General features: G+C 41.2%; 1 protein-coding gene across 2 annotated transcripts; it reads left to right on the top strand.

The window, feature by feature from the left end:
- Positions 1 to 1,590: 1,590 nt before the first annotated feature.
- Positions 1,591 to 27,846, top strand: cdk5rap2 (CDK5 regulatory subunit associated protein 2). 2 transcript variants are annotated; one of them, XM_079486512.1, is made up of 50 exons: positions 1,591 to 1,799; positions 4,325 to 4,383; positions 5,097 to 5,161; positions 6,014 to 6,124; positions 6,379 to 6,455; positions 6,611 to 6,725; positions 6,813 to 6,994; positions 7,098 to 7,239; positions 7,323 to 7,376; positions 9,319 to 9,453; positions 9,652 to 9,771; positions 9,849 to 9,941; positions 10,027 to 10,245; positions 10,336 to 10,506; positions 10,580 to 10,690; positions 10,763 to 10,900; positions 11,002 to 11,181; positions 11,265 to 11,459; positions 11,551 to 11,742; positions 11,965 to 12,097; positions 12,196 to 12,335; positions 12,413 to 12,529; positions 12,672 to 12,818; positions 12,915 to 13,027; positions 13,099 to 13,238; positions 14,440 to 14,571; positions 14,713 to 14,822; positions 14,906 to 15,037; positions 15,533 to 15,586; positions 15,713 to 15,876; positions 15,956 to 16,397; positions 16,473 to 17,994; positions 18,287 to 18,394; positions 18,829 to 19,246; positions 19,323 to 19,543; positions 20,582 to 20,633; positions 21,461 to 21,651; positions 22,930 to 23,208; positions 23,352 to 23,477; positions 23,601 to 23,717; positions 23,806 to 23,932; positions 24,509 to 24,630; positions 24,773 to 24,967; positions 25,086 to 25,145; positions 25,437 to 25,627; positions 25,709 to 25,834; positions 25,936 to 26,074; positions 26,154 to 26,200; positions 27,147 to 27,177; positions 27,426 to 27,846. In XM_079486512.1, the coding sequence occupies exons 1-50, from the start codon at positions 1,747 to 1,749 to the stop codon at positions 27,530 to 27,532; spliced, it is 8,415 nt and encodes a 2,804-aa protein (XP_079342638.1). In that variant the 5' UTR covers positions 1,591 to 1,746; the 3' UTR covers positions 27,533 to 27,846. The 2 variants fall into 2 exon arrangements, with proteins under 2 accessions (XP_079342638.1, XP_079342639.1); XM_079486513.1 differs by lacking the exons at positions 18,287 to 18,394; positions 27,147 to 27,177.
- Positions 27,847 to 27,989: the final 143 nt, after the last annotated feature.

Genomic DNA, 27,989 nt, shown 5'->3' with positions numbered 1-27,989 from the left:
TGTAGCTCTTACTACTGTACCACTGAAGTGCTGACATTCTTACAAAAAGCCTTGGGTGTTTTTCTACAACTTCTCTAACCACAGACATGCGTCTCACGCACCACAGACAGAAACACAGTCATGTTTTCACACTCAGACGATGCTTCCACAGCTCTAACATTTCATTTTATACGAATGTTTTGCCAATCAAACATCTAAAATAAAGAGCAATCAAAAATAAGTATACAATATAGGCTACTTGCACATAGGTTATATGTAACATATGTTAATGCACATGTGCCCTTTACACTATTGTGTCTTTATGACTGCAATCCCTGATTCTGGATTTTATTCTGTCACCATTAATGTGACATCTAAACCACTTTAACGTCACTTGTGAGGTATCCTCACCCCCCAAGAGATTGAAGCAGACAACGTCAAAAACGTTTTGCGTTGTTTTATTAAACAAACATATTGACACATACATTTACATTTATGTTTTTACATTGCATTGTACTATACATTTGTTTCTGACTATTTTCATTATATTCAAAATATTAATGCTATTTCAATATACATTTAGAAATACACTTAGTTCAATGATAAGGAAAGGACTTTATCTACATGTCCTTCCCCAATATTAGCATGATATACGTTGATCAGTGCCTACAGGTCTAAATAACCACCAATACCTAAATAATAATTATAAATCAAAGAGTATTTGTAGAATTAGTGACCTTACAAATATTTAAGGTTCTACACGTGACTTCTGCGCGCTTCTCTTACACACACAGTGTTGTTCACTCGCCTCTAGATGTCCCTCTCAACAGCTCTGCAATGCATTAGGATTATTTGATTTATTCTTTACGGCTGATACCGCACAAAAAAAACATTTATTCCACAGTATTCAGCGCTTCTTTATTGATAAAATAAAATAAATTAAAAATGTACGCATTTGCCCTTGGCACGTGCCAGGTCGGCCCTTGCGTTAATCCTTGTGTTGAGATTTGTGACGAATCATTAAAGAATAAAACCGTTTCGTCCACTATTTGGCTGATAATAATTTTAGTGTTTCCAATTGGTATACCCTTTAAATAGCTACTGTTGACACGTGATCAAAGGAGCCTGAAACAATAGATTCGTGTTCTAATGATCCGCACATTTTTTTATTTAATTTAAATTTTAAATTTTATTGCCACAAACAAAAACACAATATAACAGTGCTACATCACATTGCCAGAGAGAATGAAAGAAAGGAAAGAAAGAGAAATAATACAGATAAAAAAAGGAAAATGTTAAGTGCTTTTAAACTATAAAATTTTTTCATGTTTTGTTATCCATTTGTTTCAATGTCATGACATATATTTTGAATTAATTGATAAAATGTGAAACGTTTGGTCCACGTCGTCCCACTTCGTTTTGTGTTATATAATGCAGTTTAATAAATAATTGTATATTATATTGTACAATAATTGTTCATTACTTTGTAAATTATAATTTTCAAAATAACAAAATACATCAACAATAATTTCCCTCGTGCTTCCCAATTTTCTATTTTTATAGTCTTTCCAAAAATCCGCCCAATTTCTTGAACTTTGCTCGAGCTCACTCGGTGACGTCACTGACTTTAAAATGGCGGTTCCAACGTCTGCTTTGAAATTACGTGCATGATCTGCCGCTCACAGTTTAAAAATAACAGCACGGACATCGTGTTTTGAGATGTATATTATTCACTGATCAAAATAAACACTCCTGTCTTCATCCAGAATGGATTCTGTGGTTGGAGAGGATCAAACCCTGCCGTTTGACATCAATATGAGGTAAAAGCGCTTGATTTTCTTTATTCTGTCACAGTCTGTCAGGACGCAGTTAGCATGCTAGCCTAAGGAAGAACTTTGAAGTAAACACAGCAAATTAGTTCATACTACATTTTCTTGGTTTGTTCTTTCGGCCTTTTTATTGAGTTTAACTTCGTGTTAAACCAACTTGTTGGCTAAATAACCTCATATATGCGAACCACTGCGAACGTGTGTTTTGTATATTTGATAGCATATATTAATAAATACAGTGTTTCTTAGATGACGTCATATTCAGCTAGTAAATGTTCATGTTATCCAGATGGCTCAACGTACCGTTATCACAATTGTTTTAGATTATAGGTCGATCTCGTGATTATTAGTTAACGGTATACGTTAATTGTATTTAATTACCATGACAGCTAAGCGTTTGTTATTGCAGGTTACGGGTTGGTTCATTCACATCCTTTGTTTTGATATAGTTTCACTTCAATTTATATGATGTTAATCGTTAATAATATGCATGTAATCGTAGGAGTTTTATATTTTGCATTGACATTGTGTGCCTGATGTCAAGTGCGGATTAATGTTTGAATGACATGAAGGTGTCTCGTATGGTGCTGTCAGCTTGAAAGTGTAAATCTCAAATCCCCGTGTTAGAAACAAAACAACACACATGATCCTCCGAGTTAAATATAGCAGGGACTCGATCTCTAAACCATATGCGTATTTTTGCCTTTGAGCAGTGTTCTTGTTGAGAGAGAGAGAGAGAGAGAGAGAGAGAGAGAGAGAGACAGAGACAGAGACAGAGAGAGAGAGACAGAGAGAGAGAGACAGAGAGAGACAGAGAGAGAGAGACAGAGAGAGAGAGACAGAGAGACAGAGAGACAGAGAGACAGAGAGACAGAGAGAGAGAGAGAGAGAGAGAGAGAGAGAGAGAGAGAGAGAGAGAGAGAGAGAGAGAGAGAGAGAGAGAGAGAGAGAGAGAGAGAGAGAGAGAGAGAGAGAGAGAGACAGAGAGAGAGAGAGAGAGAGACAGAGAGAGAGAGACAGAGAGAGAGAGAGAGAGAGAGAGAGAGACAGAGAGAGAGACAGAGACAGAGAGAGAGACAGAGAGAGAGACAGAGACAGAGACAGAGACAGAGACAGAGACAGAGACAGAGACAGAGACAGAGACAGAGACAGAGACAGAGACAGAGACAGAGACAGAGACAGAGACAGAGACAGAGACAGAGACAGAGACAGAGACAGAGAGAGAGAGAGAGAGAGAGAGAGAGAGAGAGAGAGAGAGAGAGAGAGAGAGAGAGAGAGAGATCATGCGCTGTCATAGCAAGGAAACACCACACAGCCGAAAAGCTCTCATGTTTATCATCTAATGAACTGTTCTCTGTTTGTACTTTTCTATGGCCACCTGAACATGAAGGTCTGATAGGTAGGTTATTATTGTCCTGCTGGTTGTGTATGGCATTGTTGTGGATGAGTTCAATGTGATGTTTTAGATCAGCAGGTCTCTGATGGACACGAGTTGAAGGACACTGGGGTTTGATGGTCAAGTTAAAGGTCTAGCCTGACCTGATGGGTTGTTTTATGTGCTACCGTATGAGGTAATGAATACAAACGCTGTTATGTCGCCTTTATAAACCCAGATGGTGGGCCGGTGGGGAAACATAAGACGTAAGGTGATATCAGATGTGTAAGTCAGCTGCTTCGTTCTGACATATGATCTTCAGCTTTTAACCAATTACGTTTATATTTGTAAAACTTGTTCTGAGTCATGTATGTGACTGGCGATGTGTATAAACCCTATATGCAGCTTTTATGTTTTCTTGTGGCTAGCACAGAGCTAACTGTGCAGGGAAATGTGAGAAGAGGAAGTCGTTTGGCTGTGATGTGTTGTGCAAAAAGCAGACAGAATTGCATCCGTTCGGCTACATCGGTCCTGCTCAAAATACTGTGTGAATTATGTAAAACACAACAAATGAGACACTCTATACGTTCGTGTTTAGTAAAGTGTTAGGATTTATTTAAAACAAATGTAAAAGTATTATATGTCTTAACTTAAAATTCATTTTTTAAAGGTTATCGAGTCTGTGACATTAGCTAAATCTTGCACAAGTTGAGTGTATTAGGTGTCCTGATGTGCTTGCCGTAGATTTTGATGACTTTCAGAGAAGCAAAGGGGATTGAATTTAGGAAGTTAGGACTGTTAGGAAGTCATTTAGAGACCCGCTGTAGTCGCAGCACACACAAACACACACACATTTACTACGACACAGAGAGTGTTTTTTCTTTTGTGGATAAACGCTCAAATTGTTAAGAAACAAAGTAACATTATTTCTCCTTGTGTTCCCTGGTTCAGGTTATGAAAAGTGTCTTTAGACCTTTATGCATTGTCTATTCAGTGTGTGTGTATCTGTGTTGCTTTAAACAGAATAGGCACAGTAGTGTGTAGTGTAACATCTGGATATCTGCACTTGGTGTTTTGTTTTTGGAGCACTTTAGCCACTGTGAATATATTTGAAATATGTGTGTGTTTTTCATGGCTTCAGTATTTCAAGACTGCCAGAATCTCTGAACGGCAGCAACTTCAACATGGACAACATTTCACGTATGTACACACACACACACACACACAAGGGATACTTCACACAAAAATGAAAATGATGTCATCATTTACTCACCCTTGTGCAATTTCATATCTGTATCAATTACATTGTTCTTATAAACACAGAGAAAGATATTTGGATTATTATTTTTTGGGCTCTGTTGAACACAAAATGGGATATTTTGAATAATTTAGGAAAATGAACCGTTCTGTCGCACCCTTGAGTACCATTTAATTTACCTACTATGTTAGTCAATGATGTTGCGGCACAGAAAATAACTAACATTCTTCCAATTATCTTTATCTGTGTTTATGAGAACAAAGTAGTTGATACAGCTGATGACATCACTTTAATGTGCACCCTATGATTCTTAATTTGTGTTATTAAAGCTGGCCTTTTTAAAATTCATATACACATTCAAATTAACAGTAAGACTAATTCATGATTCTTATCATACTTCACATCGTAACAATTTTTACTGGATCACAATTTTGATTCGTCATTTTAACTGGTATGTCGCCTACAAATGTAAAGAATAGAGACAAGAATTTTGGATGAAAGATAAACAGGATGAAAATAAATTCCCCATCTAGTCTCTGAGCTTGAGGTCTGTGATAAAGACACTGTCTCATGCACTTGTTTTTGGGGGGAATAGGCTGATGTGAACAGTAGTCTTTGTTGTTAATTCATTCGTTTGTTGTCTTTTCGTCTGCAGTTCCTCTGTTTTCAGAGCAGAGGATGTCTCCAGCCAAAGCTCTGACCATGAAGGACTATGAGAATGTAAGTACACAATATTGAAGCTTTCGGTATTTTTTCTGAAATGAGAGCGACTGCCGCTTGGGTCTGTTTTTCTGGTCTCACAACCTATCTAGCTGCACTTCTGGTTTGATTTGAGGGTTTTAACTTTGTTGCGATCTCAAAATGCCACAGCAGTAATTTTCAGCTGTTAGTTCTGTCTGAAGTTATATATATCCTTTAAAAACATATCATTTTAAACGCCTATCATTTCTGGAGCTAAGTGAAAAGTGTCGGTTTCTGTGATAATCTGCTTTTTGCAGCGATGATCATATTGTTGAATGCCATTTAAGGAAAGATGAGGGATACAGATCTGTAAGCATTCCTGTGGCGCACGTGTGTGTGTGAGAAAGAGTGCGAAAATGTAAAAACATAAGAAACAAAGAGTGATTTGTTTTAGGAAACGGTACAGCTGCCCATTACCGTGGTGTTTGTCTTGGATTTTTGTGTCATTCTGCATTTTCTCTTTCTCCCTTCCCCCTCTTTCTGCCCCAGATGTTGAAGTGAAATGCTCAGAGATACAATGATGCACAGTTCACTTGCCCTACCAGACAGCCACACACACACACACACACACACACACACACACACACGCGGTCTGTTATAGTAGCTCTGTTTGTCTTTTAGCTCTTGTCCCCTTCATTCACATCTCTTTCTTTTCTTCGCATCTCTTGTTTGTTCATGAATGAGTCAAAATAATACAGGGAAAACATGAGACATTCATTCAAATGTGTCAAGTATATTTGCTCACTGTATCTGGTGTGACCATCTGTCTGTTTGTGTTTGGTTAAGTGATTGTCTATCTTTAACAAATAATTTTCCCTTTCCCTTTTATAGCAAATTACCGCTCTGAAAAAAGAAAACTTCAACCTAAAGCTCAGGATCTATTTTCTGGAGGAACGTGTACAGCAGAAGTTCGATGATTCTTCAGAGGACATTTATAAAACGGTGACTGACACACACAGTACTGATTCACACAGCTTATGTAAGCAGTGCGTCAGCCACAGACCCATGATGACTTCATCAACTTCATGATGTCCAATTATTGTTACCTGTTAATGTGGACATAAACTAAATACAAAGCGCTTACACAAGCTGTGTGAAATCACATACACACGCACCTGTAATGTTGTTCCATGGCCTCCGTTTGTTGATTGTGAATAAAATAATTAAATTGTATACATTTATGTGTGTGTCTGCAGAACATTGAGCTGAAAGTAGAAGTGGAATCAATGAAAAGAGATCTTGCAGAAAAACAGGAACTGCTTGTCTCTGCATCGTAAGTGATGTGCAATCTTATTATTACTTATTATTACAGAGCCCTAAATCATGTTGTCTTTATATTCTCACAGTGAAATATTATTAGTCCAACGGTTTAAGTCAAAATGGTAAATGATTAGAGTAAAGCATCGTAATGGACGTGTGTTTGTGTAGGAAAGCACTGGAGAGTTTGGCCAGTCGAGGTGTTGATGATGGCAGAGAGCAGAAACGGAGAGAAATGGACTCGCTCAGAGAAGCGTTTAATGCTCGGATTCAAGAACTGGAGGAGGTAATATAAAAAAATATATAAAAACGTTTAGAGAAAATGATTAAGAACATTTCCTCCATCCTTGTCTGTTGTTTTCTTTCTGTTCAGTCTCTGCACGCTGCTCAAGAAGAACTGGAAAACATGGCCATCATTGCAGAACGGGAGAAATTGAAGAATCTTGGGTTAGAGAAAGAGCTACAAGCTGCCAATCAATCAAAACCTTCAGGTGATTCAGACTCCGCCCCTGAGCGGGTTCAAGAGCTCAAACAGGTTCTTCTGCAGAAGGAAAGGTGAAATCAACTGTTATTGTTTTTAAGTTAAACTCAAACTTACTTTATACTTCTGAAGTGTAAGTATTGAATCTAAAAATAATACCCATTCTGTTCTGTATAGTTTTATTCAGCAGCTGCAGGTGTCACTTAAAGATCAGGATGCCATGATTGGAGAGCTTCGGAGGAATAGCGCGGACAAGCCAATAGCAGAACAAGTGGCCCAGTTGAACTCTCTTGTTGGCCAAAAAGACAAACAATTAAAGGTTAGTGTGTTAGTTTTGCATAGTATAAAATAAGTTCTTAAATAAGTCTTCACTGTTATAAACATGTGTTATTTATTTAACAGACTCTCACAGAAGACCTAAAGCGTGAGAGAGAAAATGCAGAACGAGACAAACAGGTAAGCACAGCAGAGTTTTGTGTTTTTTACAATGCATTGCAGACTTGATATTGGAAAGAACACAGAGATGCGTAATCATCCTTCCTCTGTTATAACAAATGACTAGAAAGGTTGTGAAAAAGTCATGGAATTCATTGATCAATAAGCTTTGGATCCCTGTAAAAGTGTGCTAAACTGGATTATCAGGTTGGCAGCCATCTGTCTAGTGCACAAAATCTATTATTAAAAACAATTCCATCTGGGTCCTGGTTGAAGAGTTTAGGTGTTAATATGTTGAAATAATGATAAGGTTTAAATTTGTGTAACACATAGCGTGAAGTCTTGTCGTGTGGATAATATGAGAGAACCTAAGCTAAATTGAGAGAAAATAACAGTGAGATGTTTATGTTGTGTGATGATAAGTATAAAGGTTTAAAAAAAGTGAATTCGATTATTAACCCTTAAACCAACAGTAATATTCTGGATTATTCTCATGATGAGGAATATAATTCCTGCCCTGTTCAACTGTGACCTTCAGCGTCCCCAAAACGCCATCAGTAGCCAAATATTCCTCCTGCTGTCGTGTGCCTGCTGAACTCTGTGGATTAATGTGTGTGTGTGTGTGACTGAGACTCAAAGGATTTCCTGTGTGTGTTTGTGGATTAGAGGATTTATATCTGTGTGTACTGTGGACAGAGCACAGCCAGTTTGATGCACAGGAAGAAGACAGAGGAAGATTCATAGAAAGACGACATTTGTGATCGTCTATAGAAGGGGACATGCCAGAAGAGTTTTGCAACATTTCCAGTATGAGTGCGGTGGAATTTTAGCGCATGATAGGTGAACATGCGTGAGCCGTGCCTTGTATGCGGTGGTTGCATGCAGGGTGGTCAATGTCGCTGGTTGTTCAGTGCATGCGGGCGTGTGAGGTTGGCGGTGGTCCTCTCACACGTGTTGGAGTCAGAGGTGCGTCGGGATGGCCGCAGGGAGTTCCTCTGTGGGAAATGTGTGTTTTTACTGGAGCGTGTGGTGCATTATGACGTTGCCATCGGACAGCTGCAGGATGCACACGTTTACCAGCTGCAGAGGCTGCAGAATGAAAGAGACCGATTAAAAATGCACATCACAAACAAATTCGAACAACATAACCCATCAAAACCAGACGGTGGCAGATTGCAGAAGTCTTTCAAAAAGAATGTCAAAATTGGAGCAAACCTGCCAACTCCAGACCAACTGCGATGCATCCGACGGTTTGAAAAGTCTTCAGTTCAACCAAAGCAGGATCAAGCAGCGATTGATGACTGGAAGACGACTGGAAGAAGCCAAGGGGTGAAAACGAGTGGTGATGTCAGACACAGGAAGTTCACAGGGCATTTGAGGAGATGTGCGAGTCTTGAACCACTAGGCAGGGCAGGAACAGGTCACTGTCAATGTTTGCAGGTAAATTTATCTCCAAGTCAGAGTAAAGACGCACGTTCTGGTGTGATGAGAAATCGAGAATACTTAAGCATAGTGCATAAGAAGAGCACTCTGTCTCGATCAACTTCCCTCCAATCGGTGACCCTCCAGCGTTCTGACCACGCCCCCATCAGTCCAGCATACGGGAGGAGCACTCTCAAAACCTCACTGGTGTTTGATATACTTCAACTCTTAAAGATCGTGCAAGGGGTGCGACCCGTCCAAGATTCCAGTACTGACGGCTTCAGACTTCACCTTCAGACATGCTCACCAGGGTGTGAAATCTATGGCGGAGAAACGACTTCGAGAAATGGAGGAAGATTTTAATGATGAGTACACACCTTTTAGACCGGAGGTACATGCTCATACGCTTGCAGTGACATATGGATGCACCTCTGGTTACATGGGCAGGAGTTTAGTCAAATTAGACGGCATGTTTATTCTGACACAAAATGTAAATATGTGTGTGCTTTAATATCGTGCTTGTGCTTTTTGTGTGTTGCAGATGTGCGTTGAAACACAGACGGAGTTGAGCAGATTGGAGGAGAAGACCAAACAGCTAACTGAAGAGCTCAAAACTGCCAAGAGCAACAGCCAACAGCTCCATCACACGCTAGAGGAGACAGAGAGAGACATGAAGGTAAAAACTGCTCACAAACACGCACACTAAAAATGTATTTTCTTATTAATCAAGTCAAATTAGCCACTTTAACACATGAAAAATGTGTGCCACGGTAAAACAAATTAAAGGTAACTTGTTTTATATGTATTATTACCATTCAGATAAGTGTTCAGTACCTCCACACATTAAAAGATGTTTTCATTTGTATGTTGTCAGGCTCTTTCTGATGATCTTCAGGAGAGAGAGGGCGAGCTGGCAGCAGAGAAGAAGAACTCTCTGAAACGTGACAAAACCATCCAGGGTCTCAGTCTGCTTCTCAAAGAGAAGGAGAAAGAGGTGTGACGCAAAACTATCTTTTGAACTCAGAAATTATATTGTTATAGCTGTATGATTTTTGCTCAAATATCTATTAGATTGAGGATTTATCTCGTGATCTGGAGGAGAGGGATCAGGCTGTGGCTAAGGCAAGAGAGGCCCTTCATAAAGCCAAATTGCAGAAATATCAGGCATGTTAGATCATGTGTCATTTTCTGTGTTAAGCGGACGAGTATTTGGGTTGTCAGTAAAGCTATACGCTCATTTGTTATCCAGGGAGATGAGGATCAGCAGTCTTTGCTTCTGGAGCAGCAGGCTGAACTGTCACGACTTCAAACGGAGGCTCGTTCATCCTCGCTCGAACTTCAGAGATTGCAACGGGTGCTGGGAAACCGAGATTCAGAGCTCGCCCTACTCCAGCAGGCTAGAGAACAAATGGAACAGGAACTAGAACAACTACAACAGCAAAAGAAGAAGGGAGACAAATCTATAAATGTGAGTAACATTAATAATATTACAATTTCCAGACCTAAAATCCAGTCATTACATGTTGCATACGCGCTACTCTTTTTTTTTGGCTCGCAGGATCTGCAGAATCAGTTAAAGAAGCTGAACAGCGCTCTAGCTGACAGAGAGAACGCTCTAGAACAACAGCGTCTAGAACAGCAGGAGCAGAATCAAGCTTCACAGCAAAAACTGCAGAACGCTATAGAACGTCTCACAGCCAACCTGAATCATAAAGACCAACAGCTACAGGTAACACAAATGCACATACACAGTTTAAAGACAGCTCTCCTTCTCCATTACTCACTCAAAAGGGTTTTTTCAGGACTACATGAACATGGTGACAGATCTGGAGAAGAACAGAAATCAAGAGGGCGGTGATGCCATGGTGGCTAAACTACGAGCCAGACTAAAGGAGAAAGAGAAGGCTCTGGAGGTTTGAGTTTGTCTTGTATCTGGATGTTTTCTGCCAGCGGCATATGGTTTGATGTTTTTTTGGTTTGTGCAGGAAGCCCTAGATGATAAATTTGCAGTCGTAGAAGAGAAAGAAAACGAGATGCATCTCTTGAAGCTGAGTCTGAGAGAGAAAGAGAGAGATGTGGAGCGTCTCAACAACCTGCTCTTACACAATGAGGAAACCATTAACGTAAGAAAAAATGCATTATTTGCATGAATGATTTCTTGGGGAATTGAAGTGTTTCTGACCAAATCTAGAATGAGATGTCATGCTTTAAATTATGTGTGTAGAGCTTCGATGCTCTCGTAAAGGAGCGAGATCTAGAACTGCAGCAGCTTTTGAACTCACTGAAGAATCTTCAGAGGTGTAAAGATGAGACGGAGGAGAACCTTCAGAGAGCTCTGAGAGAGAAAGACTCCATTATACAGCACTTACAGCAAGCTCTGGACAACAAGACTAAAGATCTGGAGGTACAAGCATCTGCATGCTCCTTTCTACCTGCACAGAGACATGTCTACTCCAAAAGCATCATCATCTTTTCATGTCTCTGCAGGAGATGGCCAATATGGTTCTCAGCCAGTCAGAGTCTCAGGGACGAGACCTGGCCAAGCAGATGAGTCAGAGGTTAAAGGTCACAGAGGTCATGCTGTCTGAAGCAGTGAAGGACAGAGAGAGGCTGGTGTCTGAGAATCAGTCCGCTGTAGTAAACCTGCTGGCCACCATAAGCAGCAAAGATCAACTGCTCAGGGTACTTAAACACACACACTCATACTCATTCACTTATGGACGACACCGATGGGAATGTTCTAACTCTCTGTATGTATGTCTGTACGTTGCAGGAAAGTGCAGAGCATCACACACAGGCTCTAAGCGACCGTGCAGCTGAAATGCAGGATCTGCGCAAACAGCTGGCAGAAAAACAGCTGCAACTCAGAAACGCAGAGAGATTGAAATCTACGGCAACACAGGAGGATCACATAGAGAACGCTGAACTCCGTGCCATGTTGTCAGAGAAGGACGCCCTCATCAACGTATGTTAAACTTTTGATCACGGGGGAACTTATGTACTCCTTAAGAGGAACAAAAGTTTTCTCAGACTTTATTTATTTAGGAAACGCCTTTTGGTTTATTGTTTGTTCTTTCTATAATTTATGGAGTTTGATGATTGGTGGATATGAAATCGTCTGGCAAATTATTGAAAGGGAAAGTATTTAGTTGAAAATGACGAAATGATAATGTTTTGTGCTCAACAGAAGCTGCTAGAACGTGGACAGGAGAGAGATCGCATCCTGTTGGAAATGAAGAGCGGGGAGGCTCCGCCCCCTCAGGTGCTGGAACTCAGACAGACCATTCAGGTGCTGCAAGATCAACTGGATGAGAGAGAAGGTGAGAATGTGTTCTCCTGGAGGAATGTAATGGTGTAAAAAGATCAAAATCATTAATCACGTCTAGCATTATCCAACCTATGTTTTGTGCGTTTGAAGCCGTGCTGAGCATGCGAAACGTTGAGGAAACGCTGGATCAAACTGCAGTCAATAAGAAATCAGCTGTCATTTTGAAGAAAGAGCTCGCTCAGAAAACCGAAGCTCTCAACGCAGCGCTTAAGAGAGAAAACCAGCTCAAGGTCTGATATTTTTATCTGAAATGAGTTTTATTCTGCCAAACTCTTAAATGAACACTGTGTTTGTGTGTGTGTGAAAGATTACTCTAGCAGAGCTTCAGTCCTCAGTCTCAGAACTCGAAGCAAGATTAGAGGGACAGACAGTCAATATCGAGAGTCTTACGTCCACACTCACCACTAAAGAGGAAATCATTAACGTAAGCAACGTACACAAATGTTTGAGTTTCTATTAATAGCGTACAAAACTGAAGTTCTGAAATCTAGGGATGTTATTCTCTACTGATGTAAAATACAATAACGGACTTTTGGATTCTGTGGGTTGTTTGTCATCTTTTTCAGGAGCTTCACCAGCGTTTGTCCCAGAGAGGAGACGGCCGGCTGCCTCTGACCCGCTATCAATCCACCCAACCTGGTGTGACTGAACCCAGTCTGTCTTCTCTTCCTCAAAGAGAGAGTACCCTCATTGGAGGAGATAGTCAGCGTGAGGTACCAGAAGGATGTCTTACAGATATATTTGACAGTCTGTGATAATATTATTTACAGTAGTGCTGACCTCAAACCCCGTGCTTGTGATGTCTGTAGGATCTACCATCCCTGTCCGATCTTCTGGCTGAGCAGGTGGAGTTAAACCGCACTCTGAGAGCCGAGCAGCATCTTTACTCCAATCTAATCAGAGCGGTCAAACAGCACGACAGGTGTGTATGCCTTGGACGGTCTGGCCATCATGTGAAGTGTCGAATATTTGGTGATCATTATATTTTTGCAGCATTGAGAGACTACAGGCGCTGCAGTTGGAGCTCACAGCCGTGTCACTCCTCAGACAGCAGCTGGAAAACGACGTTCAGATGAACGAGAAGCTGAGAGATGAGCTACAGAGAGAGATCCAAAGAGCCAAGCAGACAGAAGGTGGAGTACAGAAAGAGAGCGCTGACAGCCAATCAGATCTCATGCTTTAAATTACACTCAGTGTCAATCATAAACTCTTCTCCATCTGATCTTCCCCACATCTCTGTCCTTGTACACGGAATTTGCAGACTTGTCTGACATTGTCTGCACTGGTTTTTGAAAATAAGTGAAATTCTTCATAATTTATTTAAACTTAAGACAATTCTGCAGATTCTGTGTTGGCCTGTTCATATGCGTCTTTCTCTCTTTTGCTGACATTTTCATGCGTTTTTTCTCTGTTTATTCCTCTTTATGTTTTCTGTTCTGCTCATCAATCATCTTTGATGTCATTGTTTGCTTGTCTTTCTAATAAAGTCATTTCTGCTCATGATAAACACAGATGCACTAATAAACTCTCTAACCTTTGCTTTTGAACACTCATGACTTTATATACACAAACATACAGAGATGTTTAGAATTGCTTACCACTATGAACGTTACTGTTCCTATTTCTGAAATATGCTCAATGTATACATACTGTATGCTTGAAATTACCAGATGGTTTGCAATCCAGTAATGCAATGTGCTCAACCTTCCATTTCCAGCATGACAGCCGCAATAGAAACAATAACGGCTTTGGTTTCCAAATTATTTTCCTTGTTTTGTTACTTAATTAGACATTTTTACACAATGGATTTAAATATGGATTCAAATAATGCTTTTTATTCTCAATATAATATGACTGTTCACTAGCAGGGACATATTTAGTGTATGTTGTAAAGAATTCAGTAAACTAGAATTACATTTATATGCTGCTTATGGCTTTCTGCTTCGTCACCATTTCATCTCGCAAATTTAAAAACATACATTAATAGTTTTTGACCATTAAAGTAACTGTATTGATTGTTTTACTATTTTATTAAAAATAAGTTAAAAAGTGTAAAGAGATTTACAGTGTAAATATATTTTGTCATGTGTATATATATATACCTTTAGCCAGTCATGTCTGTACAGTCTCACAAAATTGGGTCAGGCGCATCTGCTATATTATACCACAGTCTACCACAAGAACAAATATTTTTTTATTTCTCATTTTCCATCCACTCTCAGCTTTCTTTTAAACAATAAAAATCTCAAAAAAAGACACTGGATAAAAATGGGATATGTGTTTTGGGACTAATATCTCAAGCACATTTGACATTGTTTGTGTGTTTGCTTGCAGGTTCAAACCCTTCTGAGTTAGAGAGCGTGCGTGATGCACTAGAGGAAGCTCAGCGCTGGAACGCATCTCTGCATGCGCGTCTGGGACAGATTCAGAACAGAGGAGGAGGAGTCGGACAGGCCAACGATTCTGGTACGTTCACAAATATTGCATCATTTATTTATTTAAATAAATGTTTCATTTAATGTCAAATGGTTCACTCTAATTACTTTTGACTCATAAGGGTTCAGTTTGGTTTATTTTTATGCTTATTTGGTTCATCTGATGTCTTAGTGGACACACTGAGTTTGTTCGGCGAGCAGACGTCCTATATGAGTATATGCTTGGGGGAGGGACCAGAGGAGGAGCTTCAGCACCTGACTGTAGAACAACTTAGTCTAAAGGTATAAGAATAAAAATGGAAAGGTCTCTCTAGTCTCCTAAGGAGCTCTGCACAGTAGATTGAAATGTTTACTGTCACGTTTAGATCTTGGAACTACAGGCAGTGAATGCTGAACTACAAAATAAGTTGGTATCGATGGAGAAGGGCATTGTGGGTATTAATCCAGAAGACTCGCAGACCGAACCAGACCTCATCAACCTTTCAACTCTTACTAAGGTATTGAAGGTCAATTTTCAGTTGAGTTTTTGTCTAATAACTATTTTTGTTTGGAAAATGTACAAAGGTGAAATGTTTTTGAAAGTGGCACATTATCATACCTCTCTTTAACCCCTGACCTTCAGCCTTTTACCTAAAACCTACTATGTGCTTTTGCTTAATATTGGTCTATGATTGACCTCATGCCTGTCGACGAATCTCTCTTTTACTAACATTAGATAGTTTGAACATTTTAGTAGAGTTTCTCTGATGTGTTTGTCTTCTCAATGAGTGTGTTTGTTTATACACGTGTCCACACAAATTATCTCCCGCTCCTTCTGTCTCTCTCTTTCCTGCTAACCCCTGTTTTCTCCTTTCTGTCTTTCTGGCTCGTTTTCTTACCCATAATCACCTGCAGTCGCCCCATCCTGCCGTTACCGTGTGCTTCTTTATATTCTGTTCCATTTACATTTTATGTTGTTAAGTCATATGTCATCAAACATCCCATTACTGTAGCAAACACAGGGAGAGCAGCCACCTACCGCTAAAGATGAACATCCAAACATGACGGTACGTCAGAGTTTATGGAATAAACTCTTCACAGAAACCTCAACAAGTTTGTGTGAAATGCTAAACTCAATGCAATTCTGTATGTCTTGTGTTTCACTGTTGTCCCATGTGTTGTTGATTTTCAAGGAGAAATTTAATGAAGAGTATTGTTATGGTGAAGGTCATCAGACGTCGCTGAAAGATCACGATGCAGTATCACTAACTGCCAGAACTCTCAAGGACGAACCTGAAAAGGAAGAATTGAAGTTGCTCCTCACAGACTGTGGGGCGGAGTCAGTGTCTCAGATCAGGTATGTTCAGGATGAATAGGTATTCACATTGTTGCTTTTGATTATACATCCGGTTAATGCTACTTGCTTCGTTTTGTAGGGAGCAAGTGGCCAAACTGCGCTCCGAAGCGAATGAACTCCGTGGACTTTTAAAGGAGGAACGCGCCACTGACACCAAGGAAAGCGCTGAGAGTTCTGGGGAAAGTGACAGCCATGGAGACCTGCAGCAAACCGTCAAGATGCTCCGCTCGGAAGCCAAAAGTCACAGAAAGATAATCCGACTACTTAAAGAGCAGCTCCAGCAGAAATCAGCCAAAGGTCAATTCAGCACGGAGCTGAATGTCAACATTGCCACTGAGATGGAAGGAGTGCGGACGGAAACTAAAGATTCACAGAGACACTCCCAGACCTCAGAGAAACAGCAACAGGTGAAAGAGAGCGAAAAGAAAGGGAGAGAAAAGAAAGAAACGCAGGAGAAAGAAGAGAAAATTCAGGGACAATCAACCAAACTAAGCAGGAAGCAACACATGGCCAGACATGCAGTAAGTTTTACTCATAAAAATTTTTTTTCCAAATGTTTGTGTGCTGGTAAAATGAGTTTTTCACATTTGTTATAGGCGTATGTCAAATCACGGCTTCCAGTTCCTGTGCGACCTAGTAAAAGCTCCGGGCAGAGTTCTGAGGATCTGAGCGTGGTGATGTCGGACCACGTCAACCCTTGGCGCCGTTATCTGAGGGCCGCTGAAGAGTCAGACTGCAGCTCTGACGGCAAGACATCTTTGAAATCCGCACAGCGCGAACACCTTGAATTGGATGAAATCAGAGACTCCAAAAGTCCAACCAGAGGACAGAAACCGAAGTCTGACGCTGGACAAAACACAGATTTGAATCTTGAATCCGAGCTCGTTCTGCAGTTGGAGTTGCTGAATCAGGAGTGCCAGGAGAAGGAGGAGCTTATCTCCGCCCTGCGGCAACAAATCCAGGAGTGGGAGAAGCTTCAGGTGCAGCTACAAGAGAAAGACAGGCTCAACCGAGAGTACCTGGAGGCCTTGCAGGCGGCAGAGTCCACCATCGCGTACCTCACCGCGTGTAGCTTGGACTCCGAGTGCGGTCTGGGTCAGACGGGAGACTTGTCGATGCAGCAAAGGTGTGCAGAACTTCAGAAGGCTGTTGACGAGAAAGACCGACTCAACACTCTGTTGTTGAAGTGCTTGGACACGGCGGAGTCCGCAATCATGTCACTCGGTGGTGTGGACAGGACAAGCCAAACTTTTGGGCAAGTAGATCCTCAGGTTGTGTGTGAGAGGTTAGAGGACCTGATTAAACAAGTCAGAACTTCTAAGCAGAATGAGGATGGATCCGTGAGGCCATCAGGGGAAACTAATAGCCTCGGACCTCTGAAAGAGTTGCAGCCGTGCAGGAGGAATGCAGAGCTGCAGGAAAAGCTCAGGACTTCAGAATCCGTTGACTTGAGTGAAACTGACAAACACAACGGTGCCCTCACAGGTCTGGAGGGAAGTTACACTCACAGGCCACAAGAAGGAAAAATCCCATCATGGCAACATCGGCAGCTTACAGACTGTCTGTCTGAGTGCATCAGAGCCGCTGAAGGTGCTGCCCAGTCTCTCGCAGACGTCTGCTCAAACCAGTCTCGCGTGAACTCGCCCAATCCAGAGTTAAAGCAGTGGCTGGACAGACTGCAGCGTGCTCTTCTCGATAGAGAATCCTTGGAAGACTCATCCGGCACTGAGAGATGTCAACAAAAGACAAGCACACCCATTCAACAGGGAGAAGAGGACCAGCAAAGCTCCAAACCATCACTCCAAAATCATTTACTTAAACCCTCACGACAGAATCTTTACAACAACCTGTTGAGGATTCTTCAAATTCACAGTGAGGGTTTTCAGAATATCAATAAACTAGAAGGGGGTGTTAAATGTACACTCGATGGGTGTGGAGGAGGTGGAGATGCCCCTAAAAACGACCTCATCGAGAGGGAAGCACATGTTCAAAGTTTGCAGAAGGCCCTGAAGGAAAGACATAGGGTATGCCTGAAGTTGGAGGAGAAGCTGGCGATAGCTCAGTCCATCATCGCTGTGCATGGCTCAAATAAAGACAAACAATCCGATCGGTGCAAAGGTGAGAACACACAAGTACACAACCCCACAGGTGCTGTTTTAAAACCAGTTTTGTGGTTTCCTTTTTGTTTGCAGTACTATGACAGTACATCGAAAACTTGAATATGTTCAGTTGTTGTTCACCTGTTCTCAAACATGGCTGATCTAGAATCAATCTACAATACCAAAGATCTCACAATGCATTGTTCAAACAAAAACAGCTCATCAAGTTCAAGCAAAATTGAATTTTTTATTGTGGTTGTGAAGATTATGACAGCATATTGCTGCTGTTCACTCCTTCCTGTGTGCTCTAGCGCCCCCTGGTGAACGGGATGATAAAGGGGTTCAGGTGGAGGCGCAGGACCTCGGGTACGAAACGAGTGGGAGGAGTGAGACGGAGAGAGAGGAAGGAAGTAGCACAGGTAGACAGGGAGAAAACACTCGTACGTGATTGGCTGGCTTCGTTTGCATGGCAGGGTTTCTGCTCGGAATGATAAGAAATCTACTTTCTTATTTTGTATTGTCTGCATGGTGAGACCGATGGTGAATGATATAACATTGTAGATGGGTAAAGAAATAATGTACACAAAAGTATAGCTGACCTTTTAATCTCAGTTTGTGTGTTCGTCTGCATACGAGTGTTGGGTTTGCATTAACACGGTTTGTTGAAGTTTGCATCACTTCTCCGCATGACCAAACTATGTTGCTACTGATGGTATTAATAATAATTCAACTAATATTGTTTCTTACTGTAACCTTGTTAAAAACATCATCACAGCTGGCATGCCTCTTAACAGTTATCATGTCATGTGTGATATTGCTTTTATTAACTTAATTAATGTCTTGTCGCTCTCAGATGCGGACGGTGTCCTTCGGCTGGTTCCCGTTCTGTCTCCTGAGCTGCAGAGGAATCAGGACAGGCTTTCTCCTGACACTACAGCATCCAGCCCCTCGTACCCCAGCTCTCCAGGCCTGAGCTCCCCTCGACACTGTCCTTCCGACCTCATCGAACCTGACGCTGACCCCGCCCTGCTCCGTCAGCAGCTCGAGAGGCTCGTGGCGCAGGTGGAAGAGCAGCACAGAACCATCCTTCACCTCCAGCAACAGCTGCGGAAGAAATCTTTGTCGTCTGAGCTCCTGAGCGTGACCTCTGACCTCACAGGAGGTGATGAAGAAGACAGAAAGCTGATGAAGGATCAGATCGTCCAACTCAACGCTGAGTTGGAGAAAGAGAGAAGTCTGAGCAGAAGCAGCCAATCAGGATCTCCGTCTAGGTAATCATCGTCATCATTAACATTGATCATATGTTAACAGGACTGTATTGTATAAACGGTTTCTCTCGTACTGTAGAATCGAGTCTCTGGTCCAGTCTCAGGCTCGTGAGTTGTGCGAACTGAGGGAACAGATCCGCGTGTCTCGTGGTTTGGGTGTAGAACAGCGTAAACAACTGCTGGAGCTCAGAGGAGCTTTGGAGGAGTTACTTCAGCCCAGCGAGACTCATCCTGCTCAGGGTACTCAACTCAGAGAGAGACTCGATCGCAGCCTGAGTCTGCTGGAGAAACTAGAACAGGGTAAACACACACACACACACACACACACACACACACACAGAGAGAAAAAAACTGTGAAGAATGTGAGCCATGGCAGACACAACAATTCACATAGAGATAAAAAGCCGCCAAAACAGCGTTTGGAATTGCATGATGCATACTAACTCTAAAAATACGCAGTATGTAATATGTACTACTATACAACAGTTCTTTTTGGTTCTCCAATCTGATCGTCTGAGAACCATTCAAAATTCCTCCAGGATCACCACAGGAACTGACTTTTGAACCGCTTCAATGACTGTTTGTATCACTCCGCCGCTAAACTAACTCAGACTATGCTGTCCTTGCAACGGCGTCACTCTGAAGAAGTTAGACAGCTAGCTAACAAGCAAACAAACGCACACAAAGCAGTTGATCCTTTCCAGAATGTTTACTTCTGTGATGCTTTAAAAAAATGTGGTAAAACTGGCATACAATAAAAACATGAAATTACAAACGGCACATTATTAACGTTACATATAAACGCTTGCATTGCCATCTGCAAATGGCTGGTCATATAATATTGATTCTTGGAAGTTAAACTGTGTTAACACATAATATGAATGCTTACAGATAGTAAATAAACTTACAGGCGTATCTTTCTCCAAGGCAAAGATTCTTCACACGGTGAACCGAAACTAAATCATATTTTTTGTTGAATTTTAAACACATTTGAAAGAAGTGACGGTTTGGAATTAGTAAGGGAGATATGTTTAACTGTTATGCTGGGCTGGAATTCGTGGCCGGAGGGTTTTAACAACACTCCTATGTTGTTTCTGATTTATCTTCACATGTGTGCCGTTGATATGTTGTATAAATGCAATATCGCTCTTGTAGTCATGTGTATATAGTGCTCTTATATCAGCGTTTGTGACGGCCTCGTGCCTCTGGCCTAATGCTGATATAAGAGCACTATAAACACTCCTACTCAAAAGATATTGCATTAATATAGTTTTCTACATGAGGCATTTATTTTTACACACTGCTTAGCGTTTGTGTATGTTTTGTGTTATTCTACAGGGGGTGCTGGCATAGATGACAATGAGGGGGCGGAGTCAGAGATGACCCTCGGGTAAGCAAATCCACATTTACTATATTTACATTTATTCATTTGGCAGATGCTTTTTTACTAACAGTGACTTCCAGTTCATTCATTCTGCACCGTCTTTTATCAGTGTAGATATGTTGCATGGGATCGAACCCATAAACTAATAGGAATGAACCGCAATAATATCACAAAAACTGAACACAAGGCTGAAGAAATCTCAAGGAAACATTCCTGTGTGATTGCTACACGAGAGGAAAGAAATGTACACACACTCATGATGAAGTCAGGGAATGTTTGATGTCTGAGTGTTTGGCTTTCTCCTGACAGTGATTGTGAATGGGTTTGGGAGGAGCTGCAGTACCTGCGCTCTCAGCTTGAGGGCGACAGAGAACAGCAGCAGCTGCAGATGGTTTATTTGTGCAGGCAGAACCAGAATCTTGCTATTAGCACACAGCATTATATTGACCTGTGAGTGGTACCTGGGAAGGGTCTGTGTGCTGTGGAGTGTGTGTGAGATCTCGCTCTCAAAGTGTCAAGTCACGTTTCCAGCCATACATGTGGCTCTTTAGGTGGTTTTCAGCTGACTGTCTGTACAAAAATGATGGTAGTGTGTCCAAAGTTATAGTGCCAATGCTTGCATGGTGTGATGTGGTGCTATAAAATCCATCATAAAATCTGGTGCTATTTTATGATGCAGTCGGATGTCGCAATTACCCAATACACGTGTGAAGTAACAGCATGTGAATTGGAATTCAGCCTTGTTGTGTCAAGTGTTTTACTTTGTCCCTTCCTTTTGTTTGCTGAGTTTGAATGTTTAATAATGCCTGTTATGTGTGTGTGGTTTGTGACAGACTATCTGCAGAACTGCAGGAGAAAGACCGGCTCATTCAAGCTCTGCAGAAACAACTACAGTTACAAGTTCCCACAATGCAGCAGTTCTCAGACTCTGAGATGAGCGAGCGACTGTCCAATGATGGAGCCAGCTCCTTCCACGGCAGCCCACCCGCTCTCCGCAGAAAAACCCCCAGCAGAACTTTCACAGGTATCCCAAATAAATCAATCTTCACGTTTATGAATCTCCTGTGATGTGAGCCATGTAATACAAATGAAGCAGGAGTTATGAAGTTGCATGGTTTAGTTAAATGGATTGTATCCTCGGAAGGAAAATTCTCAATTTTACATTTACATTTAGTCATTTAGCAGACGCTTTATCTAATAAGTGTTTTTCCATATGCGATATGTCATAAAAGACGATAGTACAATAGGTGCTAATACAAAGTTACTAGTTTCAACTAAAGCCAGACGACTGTTGAGAGGAGAGAGAATAATAATAATAATAAAATCTATTTTATTATTCAAACTTTATTCGGTGGTTTTAGCAGTCAATGAGGTTCAGTGTTGTTTGGATTAAAATGTCTTCTTTTGAATTTAAAATTATATTTATCATTAGATTCACATGATTTCCACATCTGTTTGAGAATAATACAGTGTGTTAAATTCATGTGTTTGTGGCATTTTTAGTTTTAAACAGACTAAGCACCACATTTTGTACCTTTCTCTTATTAAACATGCGGTCCTTCTTTTATCTCCTGTGAGAGTGTTCAGCTGTAATAAAAGCAGTTATTTTCCATTCATCTGCGGTCCTGTGTCTTGGTGTAGTGAAACGACAAGAGTCAAGGCCGGTGTCCTGTTACCGACTCTTACAGATACATTATTCAGTATCCAGTGTTAATCTCCTCTCTTGAGAGCCTTTGAGAGCTCTGAACACACACATTGATGATGGATTTGGATTTGGTATCATGCAAAGCTCAAACGGAGAGATTTAGCTTTTTATGGGCATCTAAAATGTTTGACCTCTTTTGCCATCGCTGGACGCTTTAGTGAGATCAGGTCCGGGTTAATAGTAGATCTAGAGATGAGCGAGCAGATTGTGATGTATGACGGCATCTCTCACAGGAGATGGAGGACCGTACTGAAAGCCAAGAAAGAGGAAGGTAAAAACCAAGCGTTGCTGTTACAGTCTGTGTTTGAGTGGCATCGTTTGCTTGATGTTGTGAATTTTAGATTAGGTTTAACGTTTATGAGAGATGGCGATGTGTGATCTTCTGAATGCTTTGTAACGTTCACTGTTAAAACAAGAAAAATAAGGAAACTGATATAACAAAGAAAATGTTCAAGGAATCTTTCATTTAAGATGTGATGTCATTTCTTTGCTGATGCAATCAAGGCCGGGTGGGCAGAGAGAAATAATAAATGGAGCAGAAACAATATTCTCTCCTTAGGCGGTTCTGTTGTAATGGTTTCTCATCACCCCCTGCAGGTCTGAAGGCGTCCAACGGTGATGCGTTTCCAGGTCAGGGGTCAGGAACCGGAGGCGTGTCTGTGGGTGTGTCTGAAGGTGGAGATGGGAGTGTACTAATGTTGCAACGGGAAAATGGGCGTCTGCAGGAACAGTTAAGAATCAGCGAGGAGCTGAATGCAACACTTCACAGTGAACTGGACCTGACACGCTCTATCCTGAAACACAGCCCACAGAAACACATGACAGACAGACCAACAGAGCAGCAGAAGGCATCAGACAGCAAAAACATCAACTCCGGTAGAGCTCGCCTGTGTTTTAATGATAGTGACGCTCAATAATTGTCATTTGATTCAAATCCAAATATTGGCATCACAATACGCAACCAAATGCAGAATTGTCTTATTTCTTACACGCACACTGTTTTTTTTTCTGTCGTGTAGATCTGTTGGCAGAACACTTGCAGGAGATCAGAATGCTGCGCCAGCGTCTTGAAGAAACCATCAGAACCAATGAGAGACTTCGAGAACAGTTAGAAAGAAAATTACTGGAGGCTGAGAAAGACTCGGGTACACATCCACATACAGTACACGCAGAATCATTAGATTTTTGAAAGGGTCTGAATATTCTCCACTTTTGTTGCATTCGTTTGTTCTTTGACATTGTGTGTGTGTGTGTGTGTCTGTGATCAGCAGCCACCAACATCTTCATTGCTGGTTCTGAGGATCAGACTCACATCAGCAGTGAGCTTCACTTCCTGTTGACTCAAAACCACACACTTAAAGAACAGCTCAACCAGGGAGCGAGAGGTAAAACACACACCTAAACTCTGTTTAAAGACATTATCAATATTGAGATATTCAGATGCAGTTATCATGTGTTTGTGCACGTGTGCAGATAAACAGAAGGAGAATGATCATCTCAGACAGACTCTGGCCAGACGAACAGCTAAACTGGAGCTGAGCAGGAAAGAGTGTGAAACACTCAAACAAGAGCGAAGTCAACTACAGGTCAACCTGAACAGGTGACACAGACACACATGCAGATTTTGGCCAGAATGTGGACCAGACTTTGTATTTATTGTTGAAGGAAGATATGAATCGTGAGTCAGGTGCGCATGTGTATGACGTTCCACAGCAGAGAACACACAGTGGTCCTGTAACACGAGAACTTTGTATGAAAAGGGCTATATTCGTGTCATATGAAAACAAATAAAAGCAAATTGTTCAGGCTTGTCCGGTGCAAATTTATAGAGCCTTTATATCGAATTATTTCCGAACGCTGCAAAGTAAATATTAGCCAGTATTTTTGCAACACAGCCTAACTGCAATACAAGAGGCATGGGATATTAACTTTTCAGTAATATGAAGAACATATTGACACAAACTCATCCCGGATCGTCCGAAAATGGATTCTAGAAAGGGGACATTAACAGGATCAGTTGTCTGTGTCAATGGGGTTTTTGTGTGGGGTTATGTGTCTTTCTCAGAAGGCCTGTGTTATGATATGTTAATGAGTGCAATTGTATGGCGTTTCAAATTACACACATGCACACGCTCCGTATATTATCCCTGTTTAATAAAGTGTGTGTGTGTTTTAGATTGCGGTGTGAGAACAATCATCAGAAGCAGCAGATGTGTGACACTCAGCAGCTCCTGCGGTCTCTGCGTGTGGAGCTACAAGCGCAAGAACATATGAAGAACACCACAAGGACGCACACAGGTACACACACGGAAGAGTACATGGCACACTGCGTCTATCTAAACTGATAGCTGTGCTTCAAAACCTAGTGTGCTGCCTACCTAGACAGCATTTTGAAGCATTTCTTTTAAACGTGCGGACGCTGATGTGTGTGTGTGTGCAGGAGAAGGTTCTGCTCCTGAAAGTGAATCTGCAGTGAATCTGAACGAGCTGTTGGCTGAGATCAGACAGCTGCGTGTGCAGTTAGAGAGAAGCATCCAGACCAACACAACATTGAGACAGAGATTAGAACAACAATTACTGTCCCGCTCTGACCCCAAATCAACCATTAACATCAACTACCTGCTCACCAAGACAGGTACACACACACACCTATGCACTGTTCCTTCTGTGTGCTCACAATCCATGTTAACTGATAAAATGACTGCAATGCACAGCCTCTCGCAGACTATTACAAACAAAAACTGTCTTCTCAGATGGAGCTGGTAAATCAGATGCTGCTCACTCACACACAGACCGCTCCAGTCCTGCACAAGGTCAGTGTTTTCTGTCTGTTATTTAATGTTTTTGTTTCAAAGACAAGGCTTAGCTTAAACCAGGACTAGGCCTTAGATAAATTAGTATATTGAAGTCCCTTTTATAAAAAACATTACTGGTGTTCATCATGAGACAAAACAATTACACCGACGTGTCTTAAGCTATTTCAGGACATGTTATTTTCACTTAAGCTGAAACATTCATTTTAGTCGGTGACTACCCTTAAGCCTTTTCTGTGAAAGCCGGCCCCAGCATTTTATGCATACATAAACTGTGTGTGTTGTGTTTAGATTGTGGCAGTTCAGTAGACAGCGAGTCTCACGCTCCATCTCGACTTGTACCGGGTCATCGGATCTGGGCGGACCGGCGCGGCCGTCACGTTCTGGGTCTGATGGAAGATTATAACGCCCTGCGCAAACAGATGAGTGAAGCTAAGAGGCTGACCGCTGATCTGGACACACAGATACATGACAACAGCAAGGTAAGCTCGCACACACAACACACTTCACTGGTTGTATGTGTAGTGTTTAGAGTTGCTAAAGCCATGGAGTGTTCGTATCAGGTTCTAGATCAGGGATTCTCCAGCAGTGTCAACACTCTGCAGCAGGTTCTGGAAGAAGCCGCACGACTTCTCAAACTGCTCTGGAGAGTCTCGCTGCCCTCAGGAGACGGCATACACACTCAACAGGTAACGTACTAAATGTGTCTTCAAGACAAACCCAACACTTCTGGGAAGCTGCACTTATAAAGACTTACTGATCACAACATCTCTTTCTCTTCTTCACTCAGGACGAGCTGTTGAGGAGTGAGATCTCTCGTCTGAAGAGTCGTCTGTCTCAGCAGGAGAGAATGCTCACTGGAGCTGTTAAACGCCTCAGATCCACCAATCAGCTGAAGGAGGGCATGGAGCGTGTCATCATAGACCAGCGTAAGATTCTACACAAACATGAACATATGTACAGTTGTGATATTAGAGAGCTGATGTTTGTTCTGTGTGTGTTCTGCAGTGTCTCTGACGTACGGTGTGCTGAAGAGGGCCAGAGGAAACCTGGAGGTCTGTTTATTATTCTCTTTATTCAGCCACTTTCCTCACAATTAATGTGGAATATCAATATCTCCGTAGAGTTTAACAGAGACCGCAGTTGTTTCCGCTGTGGTTTTACACGAGGAAACTTGTGTGAATAGAGTAAAATACTCAATTTTGTACCTAATGCAGTAGTCTTGAATTCAACTCTTTTAATTGGAATTTAAAATGGCAGCTCTTTTTTTATGTGACTATAATGTCAATGTTTGCATGTCAAACGTTATGGTCTGCTGGTCCTTAAAGACACAGTTCACTCCAAATAATGCTTGCTGTTAAAGGATTCATGGTTTAGTTTTTTAAAAGTACTGTACTTAAAATCATGATCTGGGTTACGTTTCCCAAAAGCATCGTGAGCTTAAGTTGATCGTAAAATGATCGTACCAGTGATCTCAATATTACGGTTTGTTTCCCAAAAGCATAAGTAGCACTTGAAAATCACCGTAGATCCACGAGTGCTCTGCAGTGATCGTAAAACACTAAGTGCATCGTAAGAAGACAGATTTATCACCTGCAGGACGACCTGAGAGTCGCTCTTAGACTTAAACACGCCTATATGTGACCCTAGAACATACATTACACAATTACAGAAGATAAGTCCTATCTACACATAGAACAAGTATTACATGTTGCACAAAAACAATTAAACAATATTGGTTAGCCTAAACATTTGGAAAACAAGTGCGTGCTAGAAAAACGAGCCATTGTATAAGGTGACATTTCAGCACCTGACAAACGGATATAAAAGCACATAAAGCACTGCTACGTGCAGTCGTGTTAAGTACATTTTTAGGAAATGCACGTGAAACGATGACGAGCAAATTGTCTCGTTGCTTTGAAGAGTTTGACTATATAACATCACAACATTAGTTTCTTCTCTTTAAATTCTGCCTTCTATTATTTTGCCTGTGTGTTTCAGTGTAACTACCTAAAGGCTCAGCAGGTCGAAGGTCAGTTTAAATCAGGGCTCGTGTGCTGACAGAAGAGTTTTTGCATGTGATTGTTATTGATGGTAACAGCATGCAGCTTTCATTGAATTGACTCTTTCATATTGAAGCCCCTAAAGAATTAGTTTATATATCCCTGTGTTCATTAACCTTTACATTGTCTAAGGTTTGGTGGTGTGTTTGAGGTCTTTTCAGGAATAAAGGACTTGAAATGTTTGAAGAATTTCTTACACTTTGCTGTTTGTTTGTAGGACGTCCCACTGAATGGCCATTGACTAATGAGCAAACAGTCGTCCCGTCCGTCCCACAGTGTGAAGCAGACAGGAATTCAGCGTGTTCATCCCACTACAGCTGTTAGAGATGTTGGACATTTGAATGCCATTATAGTAATGTCTGTTCCCTCAAGACCTGCCTTTTATTTATTTTTATCCTTCGGAGGTACGCCGACACAGTTTAGCAAATATTTGCACATGCACGTTGAGCAATTATCATCACAGTAAAAGGGAATGTTTTGTTTTTAAGTAATATCTTGTAAATACTTTTAATGTTAGTTTTATACGTTTGTCCCTTTTAATAGGTTTGTGCTGTATTACCCTGCTCAAGCTCGGTTAAGATCTGCTAATGTTTTGATCAGATGTGTAATACATGCACATTAAAAGATTTGATGACTCAGTTTGGCTCCTTTCGGTCCACTCTTGATTATGATTAGGAAATCAAGCTTTGTTTAAACTAATATAAATCTGTTAATGTTAACTTACAGGTTTAAAATGAAAAGTTGTATTTGTGCTGAAATTAATATAACAATAACATTTATT

The sequence above is a fragment of the Barbatula barbatula genome (genome assembly GCF_947034865.1).
Source record: "Barbatula barbatula genome assembly, chromosome: 22".
Taxonomy (NCBI): Eukaryota; Metazoa; Chordata; class Actinopteri; order Cypriniformes; family Nemacheilidae; genus Barbatula; species Barbatula barbatula.
This window is presented reverse-complemented; position numbering and strand designations above follow the sequence as displayed.